The sequence below is a fragment of the Protopterus annectens genome, chromosome 6.part1, assembly GCF_019279795.1.
Source record: "Protopterus annectens isolate FY-2018-M chromosome 6.part1, PAN1.0, whole genome shotgun sequence".
Lineage (NCBI taxonomy): Eukaryota > Metazoa > Chordata > Ceratodontiformes > Protopteridae > Protopterus > Protopterus annectens.
This window is the reverse complement of record NC_056738.1, coordinates 443,361,816-443,385,802: the sequence shown is the minus strand read 5'-3', so window position 1 is coordinate 443,385,802 and position 23,987 is coordinate 443,361,816. Positions and strand designations below refer to the sequence as shown.

Genomic DNA, 23,987 nt, shown 5'->3' with positions numbered 1-23,987 from the left:
GTGCTCTGGTTTCCTCCCACATCCCAAAGACATGCTGTAGGTGGATTGGACACTGCAAATTGGCCCTAGGTGTGAGTGCATGCAAGTGTGTGCCTTCTGTGGAAGGTTGGGTGCCGGGCTGGCAACTCGACACCGTAAAACTCCACTGCCAATCATGAGCGGACAAGTGATCCGCTGTGGTGAACCCTAACCGGGAAAAGCTGAAAGAAGAAGAAGTCTTGCAATTCTTGAAAGTTGGAGGAATGGGCTAAAAGAAATGTCCCATGCTGCAGTCCAAACACAGAGTAGGAACTATCAACTCAAAGACTGACCCTTTTCCTACAAGCAGTCCTGACAGCAGAATTATAATAGAAGAGGACATTAAAAGAATGTAGCAGGTGTGGAGGACTATTCCATAGAGCTCTGTATATTTCCAGCAATAGGCCTTGTCCAATAAACAACAAAACATCTCTTGGACTTAATTCCAGTGTACGGAACATTTTGAAAATTCAGGAAGTACAACTAGTTCCAAATTTTTAAAAAAGGAACAGTTTTTATTAAATGCTTTCTCTACTTCTGAAGAAAAAGAAACACAGGAGATCTGTAGCACTCTCAAACCTAATTAAATTTATAACAGGAGGTTCAAAATGTTTAGTTTAAAATCTCACTTGCCTGTACTTAATAAAAAGAAGTTTTTTTTATAGACTCCAAATAGTCACCATACTTATCTGCACATTTCAGTCTGCCATCTTCAGTAGATTTCTTGGCTTCTAGGTGGATAACTCACTGTGCATTTACTGTTCAGTCTTTGGACCTTTTGGCTTTTCTGTGGCCTGATTCTTTATGAAATGACTAGGAAAAGTATTAGTCCATGTAAGGCTGAAGAGGATTCATAGTTACTCTTATATGTATGATTAACTGATTTATGTAAACACTTTAGAAGCCTCGGTTTAGCCTTGAATTGTACCCCTTTTGTGATCTCACAACCTAAGCACAGTCCCAAACTGACCTGCAAAAACAAAGATTGAGTTTAATTTTGGGCACAAGAAATACACACACTCTCTTCCTCTTAGGAAAGGGTTTAAATGACAGTGGAGTCTGCAGTCATACTGAGTATAACTTGCCATAGCATTTGTGAAATGAGTTGCATGTCTTCTTCATTCATAGCTCTCTTTGTAAGTACATGAGAAATCCATTGATAGATAAAAAAGATATATAATCAAAAGTATAAAAACAACCAAAAAGCAAACTGAAAAACCAAAATAAAATGGCAAAAAATAGAACAGGAACAAACGGCACTTTTAATAAATAAATTAATGTAAAATAAGAGCTTTCGTCTGATTAATATCAAACTTCCTCAGATACAAACATAGATACATTAGCCAACCATTTAAATACTGAATCAAACCAGCCAAATCTGATATAGGTAGTCACATGATAACCAACCACTTGGTCACATGATTGCATAGGAAAAACAATACATAAACTAATACAATAATGAACGATATAGAATAAATATGGAAAAATAAAGAAATGTAAATACATCAACTAAGAACCTTAAAAACTGTTGCAATTTAAATGTCTCCTCTTGTTAGGTTCTTCAGTTTCAACACACTAGCTATTGAACATGTATCATTAAGACCCGGTAACGTATGGGCTTGACATTGCAACTGCCATACTAATTCATGTAATTAGAGTTTTAAGGAGGTAGGATCGCCTCTGATGTTCTTTTGGACTTGCCGTATAACTTGAAAACCAAACGAGTTCCCTGGGTTTTGGTTAACATTATTGGCCAGAGCATTAGCCAATTTCTTTTTCCTTATGTTATGTAAGTGCTCATATAACCTCTCTTTCAACTTTCTATCGGTTTTTCCGATATAAAAACTAGGGCAGATTTTACACTTAGCCAGATAGACTACACTAGAAGAATTACAATTAAATCTACCTCTTGTTTCATACCATTGGTCCCTTATTGTAAAACTGCTACCCACGTCTATATGACTACAATAGGGACAAGATTTGCATCTAAACATCCCTTGATTTCTAAAGGTACTGAAGGGTTCTAAAAGGTTCTTTAAATGTAAGCCCTTCTTGATTTCTAAAGGAAACACTACTGAAGGGTTCTAAAAGGTTCTTTAAATTTAAGCCCTTCTTAAAGACAAATTTTAGTTGAAAGTCTTCAGTGCCATAAAAGGCTTCATCTGAAACGAAAAGCCCTCAGATTTTTTAACTATAATCTCTTTAATTGCCAAAGCATCATTACTATAAGTAGTAATAAACAAAGGCATGTTTGCAAAAGGAGCATCTGCCATTTGTTCAAATAAAGAATCTTCAGAAATAGGAAGTTCAACAATAGCAGGGTCATGTAAAATTGCCTTGAAAAGACCTCGGGACCGTTTCAAACATGCCTTTGTTTATTACTACGTAGAGTAATGATGCTTTGGCTATTAAGGAGATTGTAGTTAAAAACTGGGGGCTTCTTGCTTTGGATGAAGCCGTTTATGGTACTGAAGACTTTCGACCCAAATTTGCCTTTAAGGGCTTAAATTTAAAGAAACTTTTAGAACCCTTCTGTAGTATTTCCTTTAAAAATCAAGGGATGTTTAGATGTGGATCTTGTCCCTATTGTAGGCATATAGACATGGGTAGCAGTTTTACAATAAGGGACCAGAGGTAAGAAAAAAGAGGTAGATTTAATTGTAATTTTTCTAGTGTAGTCTGTCTGGCTAAGTGTAAAATCTGGCCCGATTTTTATATCGGGGGAAAAAAATGATGGAAAGCTGAAAGAGAGGTTATAGGAGCACTTACATAAGGAAAAAGAAATTGGATAATGCTCTGGCCAATGATGTTAACCAAACCCAGGCCACTCGTTTGTTTTTTGGGTTATAGGTCAAGTCCAAAAGGACATCGGAGGAGGTCCTACTAAAGATCAAATTACATGAATTAGTATGGCAGTTGCGATGTCAAGCCCATAAGTTACCGGGTCTTAATGATGCACGATCACTAGTTAGTGTTTTGCAACTGAGTCTAACAAGCTGAGATGTTTTAATTACAACAGTTTTTAAGGTTCTTAGTTGATGTATTTACATTTCTTTATTTTTCCATATTTATTCTGTATGGTTCATTATTGTATTAGTTTATGTATTGTTTTTCCTATGTAATCATGTGACAAAGTGGTTGGTTATCATGTGACTACCTATGTCAGATTTGGTTGGTTTGATTCAGTATTTAAATGGTTGGCTAATGTATCTATTTGTATCTGAGGAAGTTTGATATTAATCAGACGAAAGTGCTTATTTTACATTAATTTATTTATTAAAGTGCCATTTTTTCCTGTTCTAGTTTTTGCCATTTTATTTTGGTTTTTCAATATAATCAAAAGAAACGACTCCTGGAATACATTCTTCCACTTTTTGTATTTTCTGTAAAATAGCTTCACTTTTACAGCCTGGTTGAAAGAAATTTTTTTAATCAGATTTGTTGATCTCCTTTCCCATATCATAACTTGATGTGTCAGTTTGTTTGAGTCTATTGTCAAGAACTGAAATTATAGAGTATTTTGCCTTTTCCAGAGAAATGAGCACACAGAACATAAAGGAAATTATTGCAGTTCTCCTATTCCAGAAACTATACAGTTATTTCTTTAGCCAGAAATTCTCAAAATATTGATGGACAATACCACAGTTACATTAACCAGTAAGGGATCACCTATTACCAGTTATGCAAACTAGCAGTGACTGAGAGCAGCAGTCAATTAATTATGCAGGTTACATTCCAAGTCAACAGAACATAGCAGATACATTAAGCAGGAGGATGTTTATTTCATAATTAGAAACGGGAAAGAAACACATTTTAGACATTATAAGGAAAATGATTTGTTTGCATCAGTTCTGAATGTCATCTTCAGTATTTCTTCCAGGTTGCTTCATCTCATAGTGGAATAAATGTTTTCTGTTCTTTGGCTTCACGGTCTTTATGCAGTTCCTCCATTTATATATTTCCATAAGTTCTGTTGAATGTAAAAATAAACCAACTTCATGAGGTCTACTGTTTTTTGGCCAATGTGGCCATGGTTCACTCTGCAAATTAAAATGTGGCAGAATGTTTGGTTGCCCCCCCCCCCCATAGCAGGAGGGCGCAGTAGTACATCAAATATCAATACCAAACAGGGCATTGTTTTTTACTTGATGCTGTCTATTATAAAATAGGCAACATGTCAAATAGGCAATCTTACTTCTCCGTGTGGACAAGGTTTTGTTTTGTGATGTCAGACTTCTGCTAGCATAGGTAATGTTTCAGTTACTCATGCCCTGTTGGGCCTTGTATTTGTGGCTTTACTCCTACATGAAAGTGCTCATCTAGTTCTGCTCATTTACCTGTATAATTTCCTTCAGCATCAAATACATTGTTAAACAGTTGAATTCATTTTGCATTTGGCATCCAGTTTGGGATCTGAATTTTGAAATCAAGAAATTAACCTTTGATTCTTTTTAGCCCCTCCATTCTAAGAACCTCAGTTACTTATATTTTAAAATGGAATTACTGAATTGCAGGCCTTATTATGGAAAGACAAATACACAGCCTACCACAGAGAAAAGCTTTATTTAAGAATAAGTGCATCTTTTATACATAAAGTGGTCTGTATATATTTGAATCAGTCCACCCATCTTCCTGTTTTCTTCTAAAAAAAAAAGATTTTGCACTGCATGCATAACCACAGAACATGCATAGAAAGGAGAACACTTGAAGCATTTCAATTTGTACTTTTCGTGAGAGAAAATCAGGATAACTCGGTAACCAAAAAACACTTTCTAAGTAGTTAGCCAGTTTTATTTTTTTTTATTTATTTGATAAGTACTGCAAAAACTTTATAGGGGCTTGCTGGTACAGAGGCAAGGTGTTTGAGGTGCTGGTGATCTGAGTTAGAGTAGGACAGACAGAAAATCCAATCACTCGATCCATCTCCATTTGCATTCATTGCGGGCAGCTCATGCTTATTCAACCTGATGGACTTGGTCACTAAAGCAAAGAATGAAGGTAAAATGATCGAAACCACATACCTTGACCTGGCGACAGCTTTTGACACAATCCCCTGTTCAGGCATAGTAGAAAACCTAAATAAACTGGGAATAACCCCCTATGTCACTTGTTGGATAGCCAACTGGCTCACATATATAGGGTATGGGCAATCACAATAGGTGGAGTTAACTTCATAAATAGAAACTTCATAAATAGACCAAAGAGACCGTCACCAGGGTTCTGAGATGGGATATTCTTTAAGGCTCTATTTTGGGTCCCCTCTTATTCAACATCTTTACTAATGAACCCTTCACCTCTTGTAGACAATCTTCTCTTATACAATATGCAGATGACTCCACACTCATGTCAGTCTCCAGTAGTATTACAGACCTTCTCACCCTTACTCAAAATTCCTTTCTATCCACAGAAAAATGGCTATCCGACAATCTGCTTATGCTTTAACCCCAAGACCACCAAACTCCTGTTCTTTCTCCCACGCTCTCTTTTCAACCATAAATCTACATTTACCATAACATCCTCTAACAACAGTATCATAAAACCTGAACCACACACACTAAACTGTTAGGAGTCCTTATAGATGACAAACTCAAATTTAACTTGCGCTTACTACAAGGAATAAAAAAAACACACCAGAAACTTGGCTTGCTCTATCGCAACAAAAGATTTCTTACTCCAAATGCTAGACTCACCTTAGCACAGTCATTCCTTTTGGCCACACTTCTCTATGCAGCCCCCATACTAACCAACATACAAGCTACCACCATGAACAAACTGCAACAAACTTATCACAAAATTGCAAGATTCATTACAAACTCCCCCTACAACTCCAATCACTGCCTGTCCTTGAACTCCTTACAATGGCTCAAATTCCCTCAACTACTACTCCTTTCTCAATTTCAAGTTATTCACTCCATTCTATAAAGGCCTTCATCCTGTCCAGCTCTCACTACTACTTTATCTACCTATACCCCTTCTAGAACCCTCCGCACCTCTAACCAACAACTTTTGAATGTAGATCATCCAAAGAAGAACATAGGCAAACTACAATATAACTGCTGTATAGCCCACACTTGGAACAAACTTCCTCTACACATACGCTCCATCATACACCCTGCGCACTTTAAAAAGGAACTCAAACATTATTTTCTCTACACCAAATCATGTTTCTGCTTAGAACCTACCTGATATTTCCCCTTTATACAATGGTTCTTCCTCCCTCTAAACTCCTGAAAGCATCTATACCTTCCTACGAAAGAAATCTTATTACTTGTATATCACTTGTATATAACTTGTTTGTATGTATATATATATATATATATATATATATATATATATATATAAAGGGGGGGGATTCATATGCTTATTTCTATGAGGCAATCCTCTTACAGTAATCTAAATATGTTTGATTCATACTTGTATTAATATGTTTTTGAAGTTATGCTTGGTTATGGTAATTACTATTTTTTTGTTACCTATGTTATCCTAAATTGTTTTGTAACTGGAGCTTTTCTCCTTGGGTCTCCACTGAAAACAGGCTCCTGGCCCAGCTGGATCAACCCGGTTAACAAATGTCAAATAAATAAAGAAAAATAAAATAAATACTTCTCTGAAGGAAAAGTCAGTTCCACAGGGCTCTGACTAAGTTTGCAGATGACTGCAAGCTAGTAGCACTCATTGAATCACCAATTGATGTAACCATCCTACACAGGAAGTTTTGTCCCAAATAAATTGCTGGTACCAAAATCTCACACTGAAACTAAATGCCAAAAACTGTATTAGTGTATATTTTGAGAAGTTATGGAGGGTTACACTGACATAATCACAATGGCACTAACATGTACTGCCAAGGAGCAGTTGGAGAATAGAAAAGATATGGAAAGGGTTGACTGTTGGAGTAGGATGGTGTAGTAGAATATACTTTTCTGGAGAAGTTAAGGCCTACTTTATCAGATCAGCAGCTAGCACTATAGCCATTGTCAAGAATGTACCTGCTCAGAGAATTTATTTCTGAATCTGCAATATGGTTCTTCCTGCATGCTTTTGCAGGCATTATATATTAGTTTATACCATCTGGGTGGAACAGGATTTGCTCTAATAGTGCTATAGAGGTTGCTTTAGCCCAACTTCCCTTTTGTAGAGCTTGGAGGGTAAATTAGTTAGTACCCTCTGAAAACCATGCATGTTTCTTGACACGCTAATCTTTACAATATTTGTACAGCATTGCAACATAGTTAGCCATAATGGTAGAGGGACAAGGTGGAATGTAATTTGCTACTGGTTAGGATTCACCAGTGCATCCCTCTACCACGTTCATAGTGTTTTATATCGGCTACTATTACTTGGTATATTTTTCTAATATTTCTTTGTGGTTACCTTTTAATATTGCATTATTAAACCTTAAGTTTGGAATCAAACATGTATGCTTAGATGTTTTTGCAAGAGGGATTAAGAATTGTGCCTCTTCTGCCTTTGTGAGAGTTCATGAACACACCTCAAGGGCTTTTGCAGGTGTACTCTGCTTTCTCCTGAGCACCAGAAAGAAACCAAGAAGGGCATGTGGTGTGCCGTCTTCAAGTGGGTTAATGGCCGTACCATGAGATTGCAACTGCATGTCCTAGAGGAGGTTTGGGTGCTTAAAAAAAATCTTTCCAAAAACTGATATCTGTCTTTCATTTTGTTACAAACTGTGTTTTCCCACAGCAGTGATACTAGTTGTGTACCTCCTTTTACAATAAATACATCATTCAGCTGTGTTTGTCTGTGTTCATTGATTGCCACCATTGGTGCCTAACCAGTGTCATCTGTCATCTTTGTGTAACTGATATGGCCCTATTATGATGATGCAACACAAATTCCAATATTATCAGTAAATACGTTGACAGAACCTTATCATTGCGGGCAGTTAATTCTTCTCTAAGAAATAGTCTGTTAACATGGAAAAACTCCCAGTCCATGATATTTGGTATTGCTATCATGCTGGCATGCCCAACTAAAATTTAAATTGATGTTAATTTAGACATTGTACTCACCTTCTTAGACATTTCAAATAACTATAAATATATTAACGACTATTGTAGTATTTATATTATTTATTATTTATATCTATATTGTAGTGTTTTTTAACAGTGGAGGCTTAAGACAAGGCTTTCAAGGATGTAATATGTCCTCAGTCAAAACGGATAATTTTTAACCCGTCTTTCTTCAAAAGAAGCACAAGTAAGTAAAAGTGAATCCATCAACAATACTACATTAGCCTTAGTCAGTCGCACATGCTACCCGTAGTACTCCCTATGAAATTCTCGTCATTCTGCTTACAAGATCTAACTCCTCGTGGTGTGCTTACGGTTTGCCAATAAATGTTATGATATTTTGTTCCTCCTTCTCTTCTCAAAACCGTCTCACTGTTTCTAGGAATGATACTGGTTCAGGTAAAAATGCTTTCTTGATTCAGAAACTCAACATATGGACTTCCCACTCCTTATTTCTACAAATTTTGTTCTGTGAAACCACTTTTTCCATCTTCTTTCCATCCCTGCTACCTGCCAGTGACTTGCTTACATTATTTCCTTTGATAGATTATGCCATGCATGGGTCCAGCCTAAAAGTTTAGCTGGTTTTCCCACTTGTTTTGCAGGTAAGTAAAGTGGGCCAAGGCCATCCATGACCTAAAGGCAAAGACAGAAATTCTACAGTACTATATTGAACAGTATGTAGTACACATTAGCTGTATTTATTAGAAATATTCAGTTAATCAGATCGTATTATGCAGCAGAAGGCACTTGAAATGTTTAAAAAAATGAAAAGTAATAACACATTCACTCATAGAAGGGATAAAATAAAATGTGTATACCCCAGTATCATTGTGCATGAGCTTGTCCAACAAGCCCCATCCTACATTGTACCATAGTCAACAAATGACCTCTCATTTCCATGGAATATGAAGAATAAAGCTTTTATTTGGAAACTGATTTAAGGCTACTCTGCATCCTTCCAACCAGAAAACAAATGAGGCAGTGGTAACCAGTATGCAGTAGGAGAAACTGCTCATCAAAATCTTCAGTCAGCTTAGGTTTCAGAAGGGGAGAGGGCAAGCACCAAAAGTCCTTTTCAGGGGGTACCAATGCATCTCTGTTACGGTCTATACTTTTTGTTTTTAAGATTCAAGGAAGTTGTATCATCTGATCAATATGGCAATTCATTTCCAAATAGAGGACGATTGTGAAATTAGTCTTGTCACCCTAAAGTAATACATTTATGAATGTATGTGTATAGTTTATTTATATGCACTTAATTTATGTTTGTCTTTTCATTATTACACTATGATTTGCCTAAAAGGTAGAAGTAGGTCAGTGGAAATGGCTTTCTGTCTTGAGTTCCACTAATTAATGTTATTAATATTGTCTTTCCTCCTACCAAGGCTGACAACTTATCTGTGCATTATAAAAATACTGTACATGTGCTACACATATGCATTTACTCTAAAGGCTGTTTTTCCTACGGCTAGTGTTATATTTTTGCATTGTTCTCTAGTGTTCTTTTAGAGTATTCATGCTTTTTAATGGGTACAGTAAATAAAAATGAAATAAGAATGAGCTTTAATGGGTTTGTATTTTCAAGTATGGGAAGAGCTTGGGCACACTTTAACTAAAGCACAATAATCAAGTTGCTTTTCTTCCTGTTTAGGAGGTGGATTCATTTGCGGTTAGACCTTTCCTCTTGAAAAAAAGAGAAAAACGGGTATGTAGAATTTATACCTCAAATGTATGTTTTCTCCTAGTAGTTTTAACTTTGATAAATCTTTATTTGTTTCAGTTAAAAAATTAATCTGAATTAAGACCACAGTTGCACTGAGAAATTCTTATTTCATTCAAGTTATCATAAAATGTTTTTCAGAAAAAAAAAATCATTAGAGTAGCTATCTCCAACACAACATGAAGCTAAATTCATTAATTTTGTGCTGTTCGGTGAGAACAGATGTGTTCCATGTAGAAAAACAATTATGTGCTTTAAAGTGATATTTGTTGCAAATGTAACACCTGTGAGTAAAAGTTTCATAGTACTTCGTCAGTAGGGATCTGTTTCAGGAAGTGGATATAGTGCTGTGGCCATTTAGAGGATTTAACTATGTTCAGGTAGTCGGCTTTCTTTTAAGCAAATTGTAAAGCTGCTAATTTAACATGTAACATTTGTTAAAAACAGAACATAAAAAACTCTTTGTCACACAGAGGTGGACCCCTGATTACATTACAGCTGCACTAAATTTCATTAGCCCTAACATTGAAGGAAGCAACTGAAAAAGATTGAGCATGAATGGCTGATGTTGGCTTAGAGGAGTAGGATGTTGTGTAATAGTTTTGTAGTGATGACATGCTTTGAACTGAGCAGATTAAAGTACGGTTATTGTGTAAAAGCCTCTAGAGGTAGCATGCATACATGCTTTGAAATGAGAAAATTGAAGTGTCACCATCTGCATACTGAACTATGGAACCTTGCCCTACTGCAGTATGGATATTGTTTTTAAGAATATTGAAGAGGAGAGACCTACTATTGAGCAGTGACGGGCACCAATGGTTATGGGTAGTTGGCATGAGTATTATGTTTGCCATATGATGCATTGTGTTCGATTGAAGAGATACTTTTTAAATCATATTAGGGTAGAGGTGGAAAAGAAGTAGGGAGAATATTTTTTGTAGCAATTTGGTATGGGAGACTGTATCAAATGCTTTTATTAGATCTGGGAATATGTAAGAGACTGTTTTACCTTTGTCCCTAGCTTGATTTGTTGTACTGTGGAAGGAGAGAAAAGCTGTAGCAATGCTTACGTGAAGGGTGAAAACCATGTTGGATCGGACAGAGTAGTTCGTTATCTAGAATACTTCAGTAGTTCAGAATGTAAACATCTTTCTAGAATTTTTGCCTAGGAAGTGAGTATGGCTATTGTTTGATAGTTGGATAACTCCACTTATTCTCTCCTCTTTATATTGTGGGATAATATGTTTTTTCCCCTTTATTTTGGGTACATTAGATTCCAATATAGGCCCGTTTGATTTAGTATCAATATGGGGTAGGATGTGGCATCAGTGGTGGATTTTAGGTATTTATCAGGAAGTTGATTGGCTGTTAATGTTGTAGGACTCTGTTACCTTAGCAGTTTTTGTATATTATTTTGAGCTGGTTGAAAAGAAAATGTCGAGGTACTGTTTTAAATGAGATCCACTCCGAAACCACAATGAATCAGTAGAGGGAGACCCAACTCCAGAAAGGAACTGCACCAATCCAATGGAAACAAAATAAGTTTATTAAACTGAATAACATGTAAATACTAAGGGCGGCCACTGTGGTACAGTGGTTAGCATTGCCGCCTCACAGCAAGAGGTTCTCCGGTTCGATCTTCGGCTGGGGTGCCTTCTGTGTGGAGTCTGCATGTCCTCCCTGTGGTCGCATGGGTTTCCCCTCCGGGTGCACTGGTTTCCTCCCACATCCCAAAGACATGCTGCAGGTGGATTGGACACTCTAAATTGGCCCTAGGTGTGAGTGTGTGTGCCTTCTGTGGAAGGTTGGGTGCCGGGCTGGCAACTCGACACTGTAAAACTCCACCGCCAATCATGAGCAGACAGGTGATCCGCTCTGGCGACCCTAACCGGGAAAAGCCGAAAGAAGAAGAAGTTATGTAAATACTAAAATTTTAGAACTACTGTAATAGTTTATCACTTATTATTTCCACTTAGGATACATGAAAAAAACTAGAAAAATCAAAAGATGGGTATATATTTTATAAGTCTTTTATGTGATTTCAACATTTTTAAATAAGAGTGTTTAAGTTCATATGCAATTATATTGGTATATGCCTTAAAAGCAGCACTTATGTCATTATTTCATTAATCTATTAGCTTACTAATTTGTTAACAATTTAGGGTTAGGTATAAAAGAAGCACCATTTTAGTATGTCAATATTTTCTGATGAAGTCCTTGTCTATGACAAAAAGCTAATTTTATGTGTTATTCAGCTTAATAAACTTATTCCACTTCCATTGGATTGGTGCAGTTCCTTTCTTGAGTTGAGTCTCGCTCTACAGGATTCATTATTGTTTCGAAGTCGATCTTACTTCCAGGAGATTCCCCAGTTTATTTGGTGTTCATTGGTTTACTATTTTAAATGAACTGAAGGGTATCTAATGAGTCATCTGTTAGATTTTTTTTTATTGCTGCAAATATTACTTGAATGAAATGGAAGTTAGTTGAGCAGTGTTTTGGTTTCTTTCATTTGGTGGGAGATTTGGCTGGGTTTTTCTGTATTTCACAAGATTGCTTATGGCTGTCCAATAAAATTTGGGGGGTAGAAAGGTTATTATTTTGGGGCTGGGTGAAAAAAGTTATTTATTTTTTTTTTTTTTGTCTTTTTTTTTTTTTTTGGATGAGTTTCAAGGAGAGATTTCTCAGCTGTCTATATGTCTGCTAAGAGGCTTCAGTTTTGAATTTATACCTTTATTTCCATTCCTTATCTCTTTCTTGCATTGTTGGTTTGGAGTGTCTAGTAAACCAATGGGGTTGACTAGATTTGACGTGTGTCTTAATGGACTATTGAGAAATGATAAAGTAAAATTTAAATTTTTCAATTGCTTTTAGGAAAGAGAAGTAAAGGAGGTTAAGCTGACATCTGTGTGATTTTGAACTCAGTTGTATGAACTATTTCTATAGCTTTTGGTGCATTGATGGATAACTTATGTTTTGTTATGATCACTTAAGGAGCCTGGAAGTGAACCTATAGCTGAGAATGTGCCACAGGCATTGCTTAATATCCAGTCAAGGACTATATTCTTGTTGGCCTTTCTACCAAATGGTAATTAATCAGTTGACTTAAGTTATATATGACAGATAGTGTTAGAGACTTCAATTTGAATCAGTCCAGATGTTAGTTTTAAGTACGAGTTTCTTGGGTGACATTATTTTTATTTCATGATAGTGTATCTGCAATTATGGAGAAATTGGTATTTGTGTGATATAGATTGTAATTGCACACTATCTTTTTTAAGCATTGGTGAGGTAAACCAAATTTCAGCTTTGTCAAATTTGTGCACTGTATGATAAGGTGTTGGCATAAATAATAGCTATTCCTCCATCTCTTTTGTTTAATCTACCAGACCTGATAATATTGTAGCCCTGTGGAGGAAATTCTTCATGTTTATTGGAGGGTTTTATCCAGTTTGATAAGGGATAAAATATCAGATTTATGTGGGGAAGACCCATGCTTTTAGTTCTGGTGCTTTATTGGAGAAACTCTGAATATTTATATTAAAGGAGACCTGAGGGCATAGCGTTTCAGATGACTGGTTCTGAATTATCTGGTGATTGAGGGATGTGATGATTGAGTGGCCTGGAGTTTTGGTGTCCATCTCTACTGAGATATATGAATAAAGTAGTGATAAGGACCTGAGGGTAGCATTTATGAATAATTTTGTGTGCAATTACATATTTTATGATGCAATTATACAGAATGGGAAGACAGAAAGTAAGTCTGACTTTGTATTTATTGTTTGGTAATTTTAGGTGTTGTAATTATTTTTAAGTCAGTTATTTTGCAGTCATATCGATACAGAACTATAGTAAAAGGCATGACTAAGTTGGTGATGTTATGCTGTGGAAAGTAGCAAGATTTGACTAAGATTAGTAGTGAAATTAAGGTAATATGAAGGAGCATAGTGTTGGAGTGGAAGATAGATATGAATGGTAGATGATATTGGGAGGTACAGTTTGAGGTAGTTGAGCATGGTAAATACTAGCCTTAAGAGGCAAAGTGAGACAGGTGAAAGATGGCAGCTAATGTGGTAAGAAAAGATAAATCATCTGTAGTGTAAATGAAGGAAGTGGATTACCAATAAGTGTGAGACAGTGGTTACTGGGTGCAGGTTGACCTGTCATGAGACAGGGATGAAACTGGGTTAAAAACTCCTTACCAGTAAAGTTAGGAAAGATAAGTGTAGGTTTCGTTTTTGTTAAACTTCATGCATGGATGGATTTTAGATTGTTCCCTCCCCTCCCCAACAGTGTTTTCCAACTTTGCTAGGATGGGACATGGTGGGGTGAGCACCAACAATAAAGAAATGTTCATGTATGACTTGCCTGAGAGAGTGTCAAAGGCTAAAAATACTGTAAAGATCTAAAATAGATCAGTGGGAAGAGATTGTGGTAAGAGATTCACTTGCTCAAGTCAGACCTGAAGGAGAATTATTGCTCACTGAATGTCTTTGTGAATTTGGATAGATGCAGGCCTCACACTATGGTAATAGTGAAGAGAAACACTTAAGAAATTAAGCTGGTTTACCAAAGGACATTGCAACCAGAGCTCTGCAGTGTGTACTACTATTTATATAACAGTTTATTAAATAGGATGCACACACATTTTATTATTTTCTCCTGTTAAAAGTTCAAACATACTTTGCAAGGCAGTTGTAAGTAAGGCGAAGATTTGAAAAAGCATATGTGAATGTAGAAGCCATTTTCTGGGGTAATGGATTGATAGCTTCAGCAAAAACTACTATGTTGGCTTTAAGTCATGGGAAGAGGGGTGGCATTGGTGCATTAATGCTCCTCAGTAGTATGAGTGAAAAGTGCTCAGCTGATGAGTATCAGCAGCAGGAAGTATTGACTGCTGAAGGTTTGTTAGTATTAGTGTTATGAGGAAATGCAGATCTCTGAATCTGGTGGAATGTGGAGGAAACTGTTGGCTTCTAGTTATAGTAGCATATTTATAACTAGATGGTGCTGCAGGTTTGTGGAAGCTGTGCTCACAAGAGAAGTGTAGTTATGTTACCAAATGGGGGGGGGGGGTTGGAAGGCAGTGAGAGTTTCAGATAAATCAGTGAGGGGAAGAAAGTCACAATACTATTTTAATCTTTAAAGATTTTTGGCGATACATACCACTCCATTAGGGGGCAGAGTAATAAGGGAAAGTCTGGGGTAAGGGTTGGAAGGAAAGTGTAGAGTGGGACTGAAGTACTGGAGAGAAACTGACTTGAGATCAGATAATGTAGCATGGGTAGGGCTACCTAGGTAATCCAGGAGATACAAGATTTGGTGAAGGAATGGAGCAGGAGAGTGGGGGGTTAGTCAAAGGAATCATGGTGGATTTTTTAAAGGGATTCTATTCCCTTTTAAGGGGTGTCCTAGGAGAACTGTCCGATGAAGTGACTTGCTCAGAGTCACACAAGAGGCAGAGGGGGGCTGGAGGAATTACATGCTGAAGTGCTAAAGTATCTTTATCTTACAGCATGTAGTCTTAAACCCCTAGGCTAAACATGGAAACAGGTCCATGGGTGTGGTGAGGGTGAGTTAGATGGTGGTACTGAGATGTGGGAAAGGTAGAGGGTGTGAAGCTGTGGGTGCTCAGACACACACCAGAAGTGTTTGGGGTCCATACCTTTACAAAGGTTTAAATAGCATGCTGCTGGAAGTGAAGTACATCTGATATCTTTCATAGGGACATCTAGTCATCTAGAGAGTAAAGCTCTGAGGATGTAGCAGTGAGTTGAGAGGCTTGGGGGATTCTTTATCTCTGTCTCCCTGTCTCTCTGTAAGAGAAGTTCTGTAGTAGAACCAATATAGAACGTAGGACGAATAAGGATTTCCAGTAGTGACAGAGGTTTAACATAGGTTAAGTTAACAATGGAAAGTGCAGAAGTGGTTGTGTTTCAAAAACTGAGTCATTGAGGTGTGGGTGTTTAATGCATGTGGTTATTCATAAGGGAATGCAGATTGTGTATACTGAGGAGGAATGAGTCAAAACAGTGATTTTGCTGCATGGACAGTTAGGATTGGAAGGAAAGTACAGAGTGGGACTGAAGTACTGGAGAGAAACTGATTTGAGATCAGTGTAAAGGTCAAACTGTGATTTACTGAGAATGTGTTTTCTGACTTTTCTGTTTTCACATCAGTAAGGACAGCAGGGGAGACAATGCAAATAATAATGGAGGGCTTCAATACTTGGACCAGATTTAGATAGGCTATTTAGAGGCATATGATTTCATAAAAGTCAATAAGATGTAGCTGGGAGTGGAAAAGTCAGATAGTCGACACATCGATAGTGAATTGGGAAAACATGAGTGAGAACACTTAACTATAGGAACAGGTATGAGCAGATCACTAGAGCTGATTTGAATATACGTGAATTAGTTCACTGATTTGAATATAGGTGAATTAGTTCACTGATTTGAATATAGGTGAATTAGTTCACTGATTTGAATATAGGTGAATTAGTTCACTGATTTGAATATAGGTGAATTAGTTCACTGATTTGAATATAGGTGAATTAGTTCACTGACTTGAATATAGGTGAATTAGTTCACTGATTTGAATATAGGTGAATTAGTTCACTGATTTGAATATAGGTGAATTAGTTCATTGGCTGGAGAAGTATAACTCATGTAATGGAACCTATTCAGTTATACTCTAGTGCAAATAGATTGGTTAAGGAATAAGAACAACTAATAAATACAAAAATTCCTTAGACATGGAAGTCTTAGAAGTCTGTATCTCAAAACAGCTTCGTGAATGAGACGACATCTACAGATTATTGTTAAACTAGTTAGGGAAGGGATAAGAATTGTACAGCAGGTAGTACGTTTTTGATCTTCATAAGGCTTTAAGAGATCAATAAAACAGGAGTTTCTATTTGAGATTCTGGTATAGGACATGGGGAAGAAAAGATGTGCCCATTTTATAGGAAAAAGTCTGTGAGATGTTCAAAGTACCAACACTTTGAATCCCTGTCAGTGCTAAAAGTGTTCAAATCACAAAGATTTGAATATACACAAAATCTAATCAGACAGCTTAAAAAAAAAATCAATTTTTTATTACTTTTGCAGAGGACACCTCCCGCACTCCCACCAATGATTCCCATTGTGCCACGTTTCTGAGCAAATAAACAGTTGTCAAGTTAAAAAAGTTAATTTACAGACTGGCTGCACTAACACTTGAGAGTTCAAGCGATTGAATGTAACCCAGGAAACCATCAGAGCTATGATCATACATTTTATTTAGGATGGGATAAAAGACAATGTTGTTCTTTCTCACATAGATTATTATTGGCAATAGAAGTTTTATCTGTAAGACTGAGACCACTTGGCAAGGTTTGGGGCAGAAGAGCACTTTTCATCTCTTTGCATGTAGTGTAGCGGTTCAGTGATACAGTAACTTGGCAGAATGACAGCAAGAGGGTATCTGCTTCTAGTCTCAGCTGAGATGTTTTCTGTGTAGAGTTTGCATGTCTTTTCTATCTTTGTAGGTTTACCATAACTCCCAAAGATATAACAGTAGTAATTTGGCATTCTCCGAGTTACCCATAAAGTGCTGTGTGTGGTGTGCGCTTTTGTCTGTATATGCATGAATGTACACACATTATTTTATAGACCTGCACCCTCTCCAGAATGGACTTGAATGCCTTGCCCCACAGGCTTTAGCATCACCAGGACCTCTGCAGAAGGATAAATGGAATCTTGAGCAAAGCATGAATGTATACATACTGCTGCTCAGTGATGTAGGGCATTTGTTAGAGATGGAGCTTGTTTATCGCTTTTTAATAGGTAAGTAGGCTAGTCTGTAGATTATCATCATGACCTGGGCTACAAGAGCAAGGGAAAATACCACATGTAAATATCTGGAAAGTTTAGTGTAGCCAATCAAGTAGCATGATTTTGTTTGGTAGTATTTAAGTGGAGTACCTGTGGATGAACCAGACATACACAGAGAAAAATATGCAAACTCCATGAAAACGGTGAACAGAAATCAGGATTAAATACCAGACTCTGTGATGCAGAAACATTCCACTCAGTCACTATGCTACCCATATATTTAGAGTATCATATTTTAAGAGTTTGGAAAGGATAGAGTTAAAAGTTAAAATTTCACCTGCAGAAGCTATAGTAGTCATTACAGAAGGCGGTGGGGGGAGGGGTTCCTGTGATGTTTTGTGGTGGTATACCATTAGTGGGGATAAACGTGTCCCATGGTAATAATGAAATTCTGCAGAAAAATTAGACAGTGATGCACAACAGATATGAGCTGCAAACCATTAGGAGTGGCATGGAAGGTAAGAAACTAGAAGGACTGATATAGCAAGGGTCAGGCTTCTCCCACTGGTGCTATATATATGGAGTAATTTGGATTCAGCCCCAGTGGCTAAAACATTATTAGAGAGACGGACAATATGAGATAGATGTGTTTGGAGTGAGAAAGGATTTAGGATAGTAAGAGAGGTTCAGGGTCAGTAATAATCTGGGGACTGGGGAATGGCTCATTTTAGCAAATATCCAGCAGCACTCAACATGAATTGAAAGCTGAGGAGATGACAAAATGGATAGTTAAACTGAGGGAAATGGGATGGTGAAACTGGAAGTAAAGGATTTATGGAGTGAGTAGTGAGTTACATGAACCAGGAAAAGAGGTTAAAAAAAAAAGAAAAGCTTTTACTGACTATTCCATTTGGAAGGTCTAATGGGGGGTGTAGAAGTATTAAGAGAAGAGAAATTAACTGTACACTGTAAGAAAATTCTACATAACTGGGGAGCAAGGGCTTGACTGGTTAGATAGGCACAGAGATGAGATAAGGGGTGTATTCAAAAAACGCAGTACAGTTTATGAAGGGGACCTTGTTAGAGTACAGTGGATTAAAGGAATTTTCCCAGAAAACTGGAGAAAAGAGTAAGGGACCTAAAGGTGAAGAGAGTCAGAGAGGTGAGGAGGTATGGACAAGTCAACAGTCAGGGAGGATATTGAAAATGCTTTGGGATCTTGATGAAGAGAAGCAATGCAGAGGAATGGATAAGCTTTGAGTTATCTGGTTCAGTGAAACCTTCCCTGCTGTAATGCCTTCACTGGTAAGGTCAGACCACAAAATGGTCTCGTTTGAAGTAAAAATAAAACCTAGCCCCCCCCCCCAGCTCAACCGTGAGTATTCGGGAACTATTCTAAGGCTAACTTCCTAAGTGAGAACCTGGCAAAATTTCAAGCCCCTATGAACCCTGAGAATACTTCTGCCTATGCAGAATTGTTCACAGAATCCCTGTATAAGCATGTTAATAGCTGCAATAGACGAAGCTGTACCCACTAGGAAGAAGTACAGAACTAACTCAAAAAACAAGCCACCCTGGTATAGTCACAAAATCAATTATAATAGGAGGAAGAAAATCATGGCAAAAATTAGGAGGTGCAGCACCCAGCAGGATAGAAGCACTCTCATTAAACTAAACAAACAACTCAGAGGACAAATAAAGTCTACCAAAGCCAAATTTGATGCAAGTTTGGCCTCCCAGGCCAAGGATAACCACAAAGCATTATTTAGCTATGTCCGCAACCTCAAAGGCAATACAGAATTGTGTGCAGAGCTCATTGTAAATGGGGCCACCTATACTGAGCCAGAAGATACAGCAAACCTCCTGGCTGATGAATTCAGCTCCAGCTTTACTCCTCTCTCCCCATCAACCCTTCCTCAGGAAGTATCATCAAATACAACTTCCCCTACTATCACTAGGGAAGAGGTCCTTAATGCTCTCTCTAAGACCAAGAACACTGCATCAATGGGCCGAGATAATATCCCAGGATGCCTTCTAAATAGCATGAAACATGATGTATCTGGGCCTCTGGAATTACTATTTAACTATAGCCTCCAAACATGCTTTGTGCCTGACGAATGGAGAAATGCAATAGTCATCCCTCTGCACAAAGGTGGGCCATCTACAGACTCTGGAAACTACAGACCCATAAGTCTCACTCATCTTATATTTAAAGCCATGGAAAGAATTATCATGATCAGTAGAGATATAGTAAGCCTCCAGACACTAGACCCATCCCAGTTTGGTTTTGTCAAAGACAGATCATACCTACTCAGCCTGGTGGACTTCTTTGAGAAGTTCACCAAAGCAATAGATGAGGGCAAAATCTTTCACACTGCCTACCTTAATCTGGCCAAGGTACTTGACACATTACCCAACTCAAGTATTGTTGACAAGCTTAAGAGGTTAGGTACAGACCCATATGTCCTCCAGTGGATAGCCAACTGTCTCACAGACAGGACCCAAGAAGCTAGAATTGGGGAGAACACCACTACAAAGAGGATAGTAACAGGTGGAGTCCCTCAGGGATCAGTCCTTGGACCACTCCTTTTTGGCATTTACTTCTCAGACATTGAGGCCAATGTCAGTGGTTTCTGGCTGAGTAAATTTGCAGATGATTGCAAATTAGGAGCTGTCATTAAATCAACCACTGACACAAAGTACTCTAGGATGGGCTGATACAGACAAATAACTGGTGTCAGAGCAATGGACTAAAACTAAATGCCAAGAAATGCATAATAATATCCTAGTATCCTTCAGGAAGTCATCCACCCCTGGTCACTATCATATTGACAACACACCCCTAAGAGATGACCCACTAGTGAGGGACCTGGGGACACACATAGGTAGTAATCTAGTCTTTGGTCATCGAGTGCCTGCAGTGGTGAGGAAATCATTCTGTGTTGCAAGCAACCTTGTAAACAAAGGTATGGCATCTAAGTCCAAGGAAGTCATTGTTCCACTGTATTCAGCATTCATCAGACCCAGCATTGAGTACAATGCACCCTTTTGTATGTATCTAACCAGGCATATCCAAAAACTGGAACATCCACAGAGGTTGCTCACTAAAAGAATACAGAGCGTAAGTAATATGTTCTATGCAGACCAAGGCCCTATTCCCGTATTCTGTCTCCTACAGGCTTTTGAGGGGAGATCTATGCCTGACATATAGGGAATTGTCAGACCCCACTCTAATGGACCACCTGTATATCCACAAAACAAACCGTAGCAGAATTACCCATTCTTAAAACTTAAACCTTGGCTGTACTATAAGTAGGACCTGCTGGAGAGAGAGGTATGTATCCCAGAGACTGCCCTGTCTATGGAACAGGCTCCCCATCCATGTGAAGCAGAGTTCCTCCCTAACCCAATTCAAGTGTAACTTGGCCTATTGGATGGGAAACCAGAAATTCATCCCAGGTTTGGCACCTATGTCTCTAATGCAAACAGATAACCTGTAAATGGTTCATCTCCCAGGCCCATGCTTAAACCTATCAAGGGTATCAGAACTTGTCATAGATTTGAGATGCATGGCTAGGCTTAAAAAGGCCCTTGTGGTCATTAGCCTAGTAAACACCTATGAACCGATGAGCCTATAAGATATGGAAGAAGGATAAAATGTGGGCTGATGTTTAAACAGATTATAAAGAATGTAAGGACAGAAGGTTGTTTGCAAAAGGTTATTGCATAGGCTGAAGTGATGGGAAGGATTGACACATACTTTTGAGTTGTGGTGTTAGAGCAGTTAATTCACACTCAGTGGTATTGTGAGGAAGTGAGGAAGGTGTGTGCAGAAGATGTAAACATCTTTAAGAAAGTATACAAGAGGAATATCATGGGCAACTGTCTATGTGTTTATATGGGGTGAATGGGGGGTCGTAGGGGTACTTTAGGGGAGAGTAGACTTTGGTGATAACTGAATGAGTAAAAGGTGAAATAGTGAGGCACTGAAAACATAGCTAGTGATGTATGTGTGCAGAAGAGCATAGTATGGTTGTGAAGATTAGTTAACAGAACAGAAAGAAAGCATTGGGTAAAGAACTTGCAGAGCACCAGCCAAGATCATTGTCTGAAACTTGGGGAGGAAAACTTCAAGGAAGGGTCAGGTAGCTGATAGAAAAGAGGTGGAGGGAATACGCACTGCAGGCAAGAAAATTGTGAGTAAGGGGAACATGGGTTATAGCAGGATACCCTACAGTTGTGGGGCTGATGGTATAATCCTTCCTGAAGTAGTCAATGTGAACTGTGTTGTGTTGTCGAGGGATACTAAAGTGAATGGAGCAGGTATGTTGTTGTCTTGAATACTTGTAGTTTAGTAGTGTAGTCAGCCAAAAAGTATGTAAATTTGTATTTTCATGCTTGAAAGTGTCATTTTGCTGCTCCTGCAGTTTATTGATTGGTGATTAACAAAGCTGTCAGCAACAAAGATAAGCTTCCAATGTGATCAAAAATCTGCTGTCAGTGCATCTAGGTAGCTGGCTATTTGAAATGTATTCCTTTCTGGCCAAAGTGCTCATGAACACTTAATGTTGTAGTAAACCCTTCTATAATTATTTATACATGTTTCATGGTTATCAGCAAGTCTTATCAGGCTTTTGTACTGCTGCAGATCTACCCATATCTTTGGTACGGTTGCAAATCAGCATAGTAGAATAATTTAAGTATGCATCGAGTAGATGAATTATTTGTTACACAAACAAATACCATATTGTAGTTATACACTGCATAATCCGTTAATTTGCAAGTAGGATATCTCAGTTGTGGAATTATTGCAAAGATTTCCTATGGTCATGTTGGAGGGCATCTGCGGTGGTGCAGCGGTTAGCGTTGCCACCTCACAGCAAGAGGTTTTCCGGTTTGATCCTCGGCTGGGGTGCCCTCTGTGCAGAGTCTGCATGTCCTCCCTGTGGTCATGTGAGTTTTCTCCGGGTGCTCCAGTTTCCTCCCACATCCCAAAGACATGCTGTAGGTGGATTGGACACTATAAATTGGCCCTAGGTGTGACTGTGTGCATGTGTGTGCCTTCTGTGGAAGGTTGGGTGCTGGGCTGGCAACTTGACACTGTAAAACTCTCACTGCCAGTCATGAGCGGACAGGTGATCCACTGTGGCGACCCTAACCAGGAAAAGCTGAAAGAAGATTTCCTATGGTCATGTTACATGTTTCATTAACTGACAATCTTTGCCAAGGATTACTGAGCTGCTGTCCTATAAGCTGTTTGTATGGCATTGCAAAATCATGTGTGCAGGACTGTTACTAGCACGTAAATAAATGGTAATTGTTGTGAGTAGGCTCTTAAGAAGTTTAGTACATGCAGTCAACGGTTTTAAGCTCTCTGATGTTTAGTGATTGGTGAACTTAGTTTATTTTAAAAACTTATTTTGATAATTGCCCTACTACAGTGAACTCCTGTTACCTAAAACTACTGCTAAAACTGTTTGGGAAAAAATCAATCTATAAAGGTTATAAGCATCAAATTGTAAGGACCTGTTAAACAACCGAGACCCAGTATTAATAGAAACATCAATGTGTATTCATAATTCATACCTCTCAACTGTACAGATTTTCGCAAAATGTCCAGATTTATGCCTCATATTTCTGGTTTTGTTTTTGTGGTTTTCTGGCAAATTAGTGGTAAATCTTTAAAGACTGAAGTTAGAAATAATGACAGACATTTGAGTTTCAAACTTCATACCCTTCAGAAAATTCATGGTAATGCAAAACCTGCTATTCTATCAACTTTTTAAGTTTGTAAGAGCGATATTTAAACATTGTCCCTATTATTGGGCCGTTGTCCCACTTTTATTAATGGTCTTGACCAGATTTTCTGCTTTAAGAGGTTGAGAGAGATGATTCTTATTAGTAAGGTAAAAGGAAAAGTACAAGTCAAGCATTTTAATTTGTGTATATACACAGGTTTGTGCAGTTACACATACATACATGCTTCTGTTTTAAAACTTTGGTAGTTGTAACTCAAATGGAGTGCAAGACATTAGCTTTGTGAGTTGGGAGTCATCTTTCAGGCATTATCATATGTGGCCTCGGTTCTATCTTTTATTCCCAGTAGTCAAGCTATGTACAGCTGAAGAGTTTAAAGTAATTGAATGTCCTTAAGTGTGAAGATTAAAGTTCAAGATAGGAACCCCTTGATATTACATTTAATTACAGAGAGCAAAACTCTGTTTAGTGTTTCATTTCTCAGGTTTAAATCGGGTTTTAAAATCAGAAATTTTAAAACCTCACTGCACCTGAAAGAGACTGTTAAGAGGCCATGTCAGATTATAGGTTATCTGGATGCTGTAGATTGCTCATTTCAAAATATTAGAATATTAATTTAAAGCAAAATCAGTTTGAGATGGCCCC

At 37.8% G+C, this 23,987-nt stretch overlaps 1 protein-coding gene across 1 annotated transcript in view; it reads left to right on the top strand.

The window, feature by feature from the left end:
- LOC122805310 (rac GTPase-activating protein 1-like) overlaps positions 1-23,987 on the top strand; it is a 748,681-nt gene that overhangs the window by 282,939 nt on the left and 441,755 nt on the right. Inside the window, exon 6 of the mRNA XM_044075398.1 lies at positions 9,703-9,756. Coding sequence (XP_043931333.1) covers positions 9,703-9,756 — 54 coding nt within the window. The remainder of the gene's footprint in view (positions 1-9,702; positions 9,757-23,987) is intronic.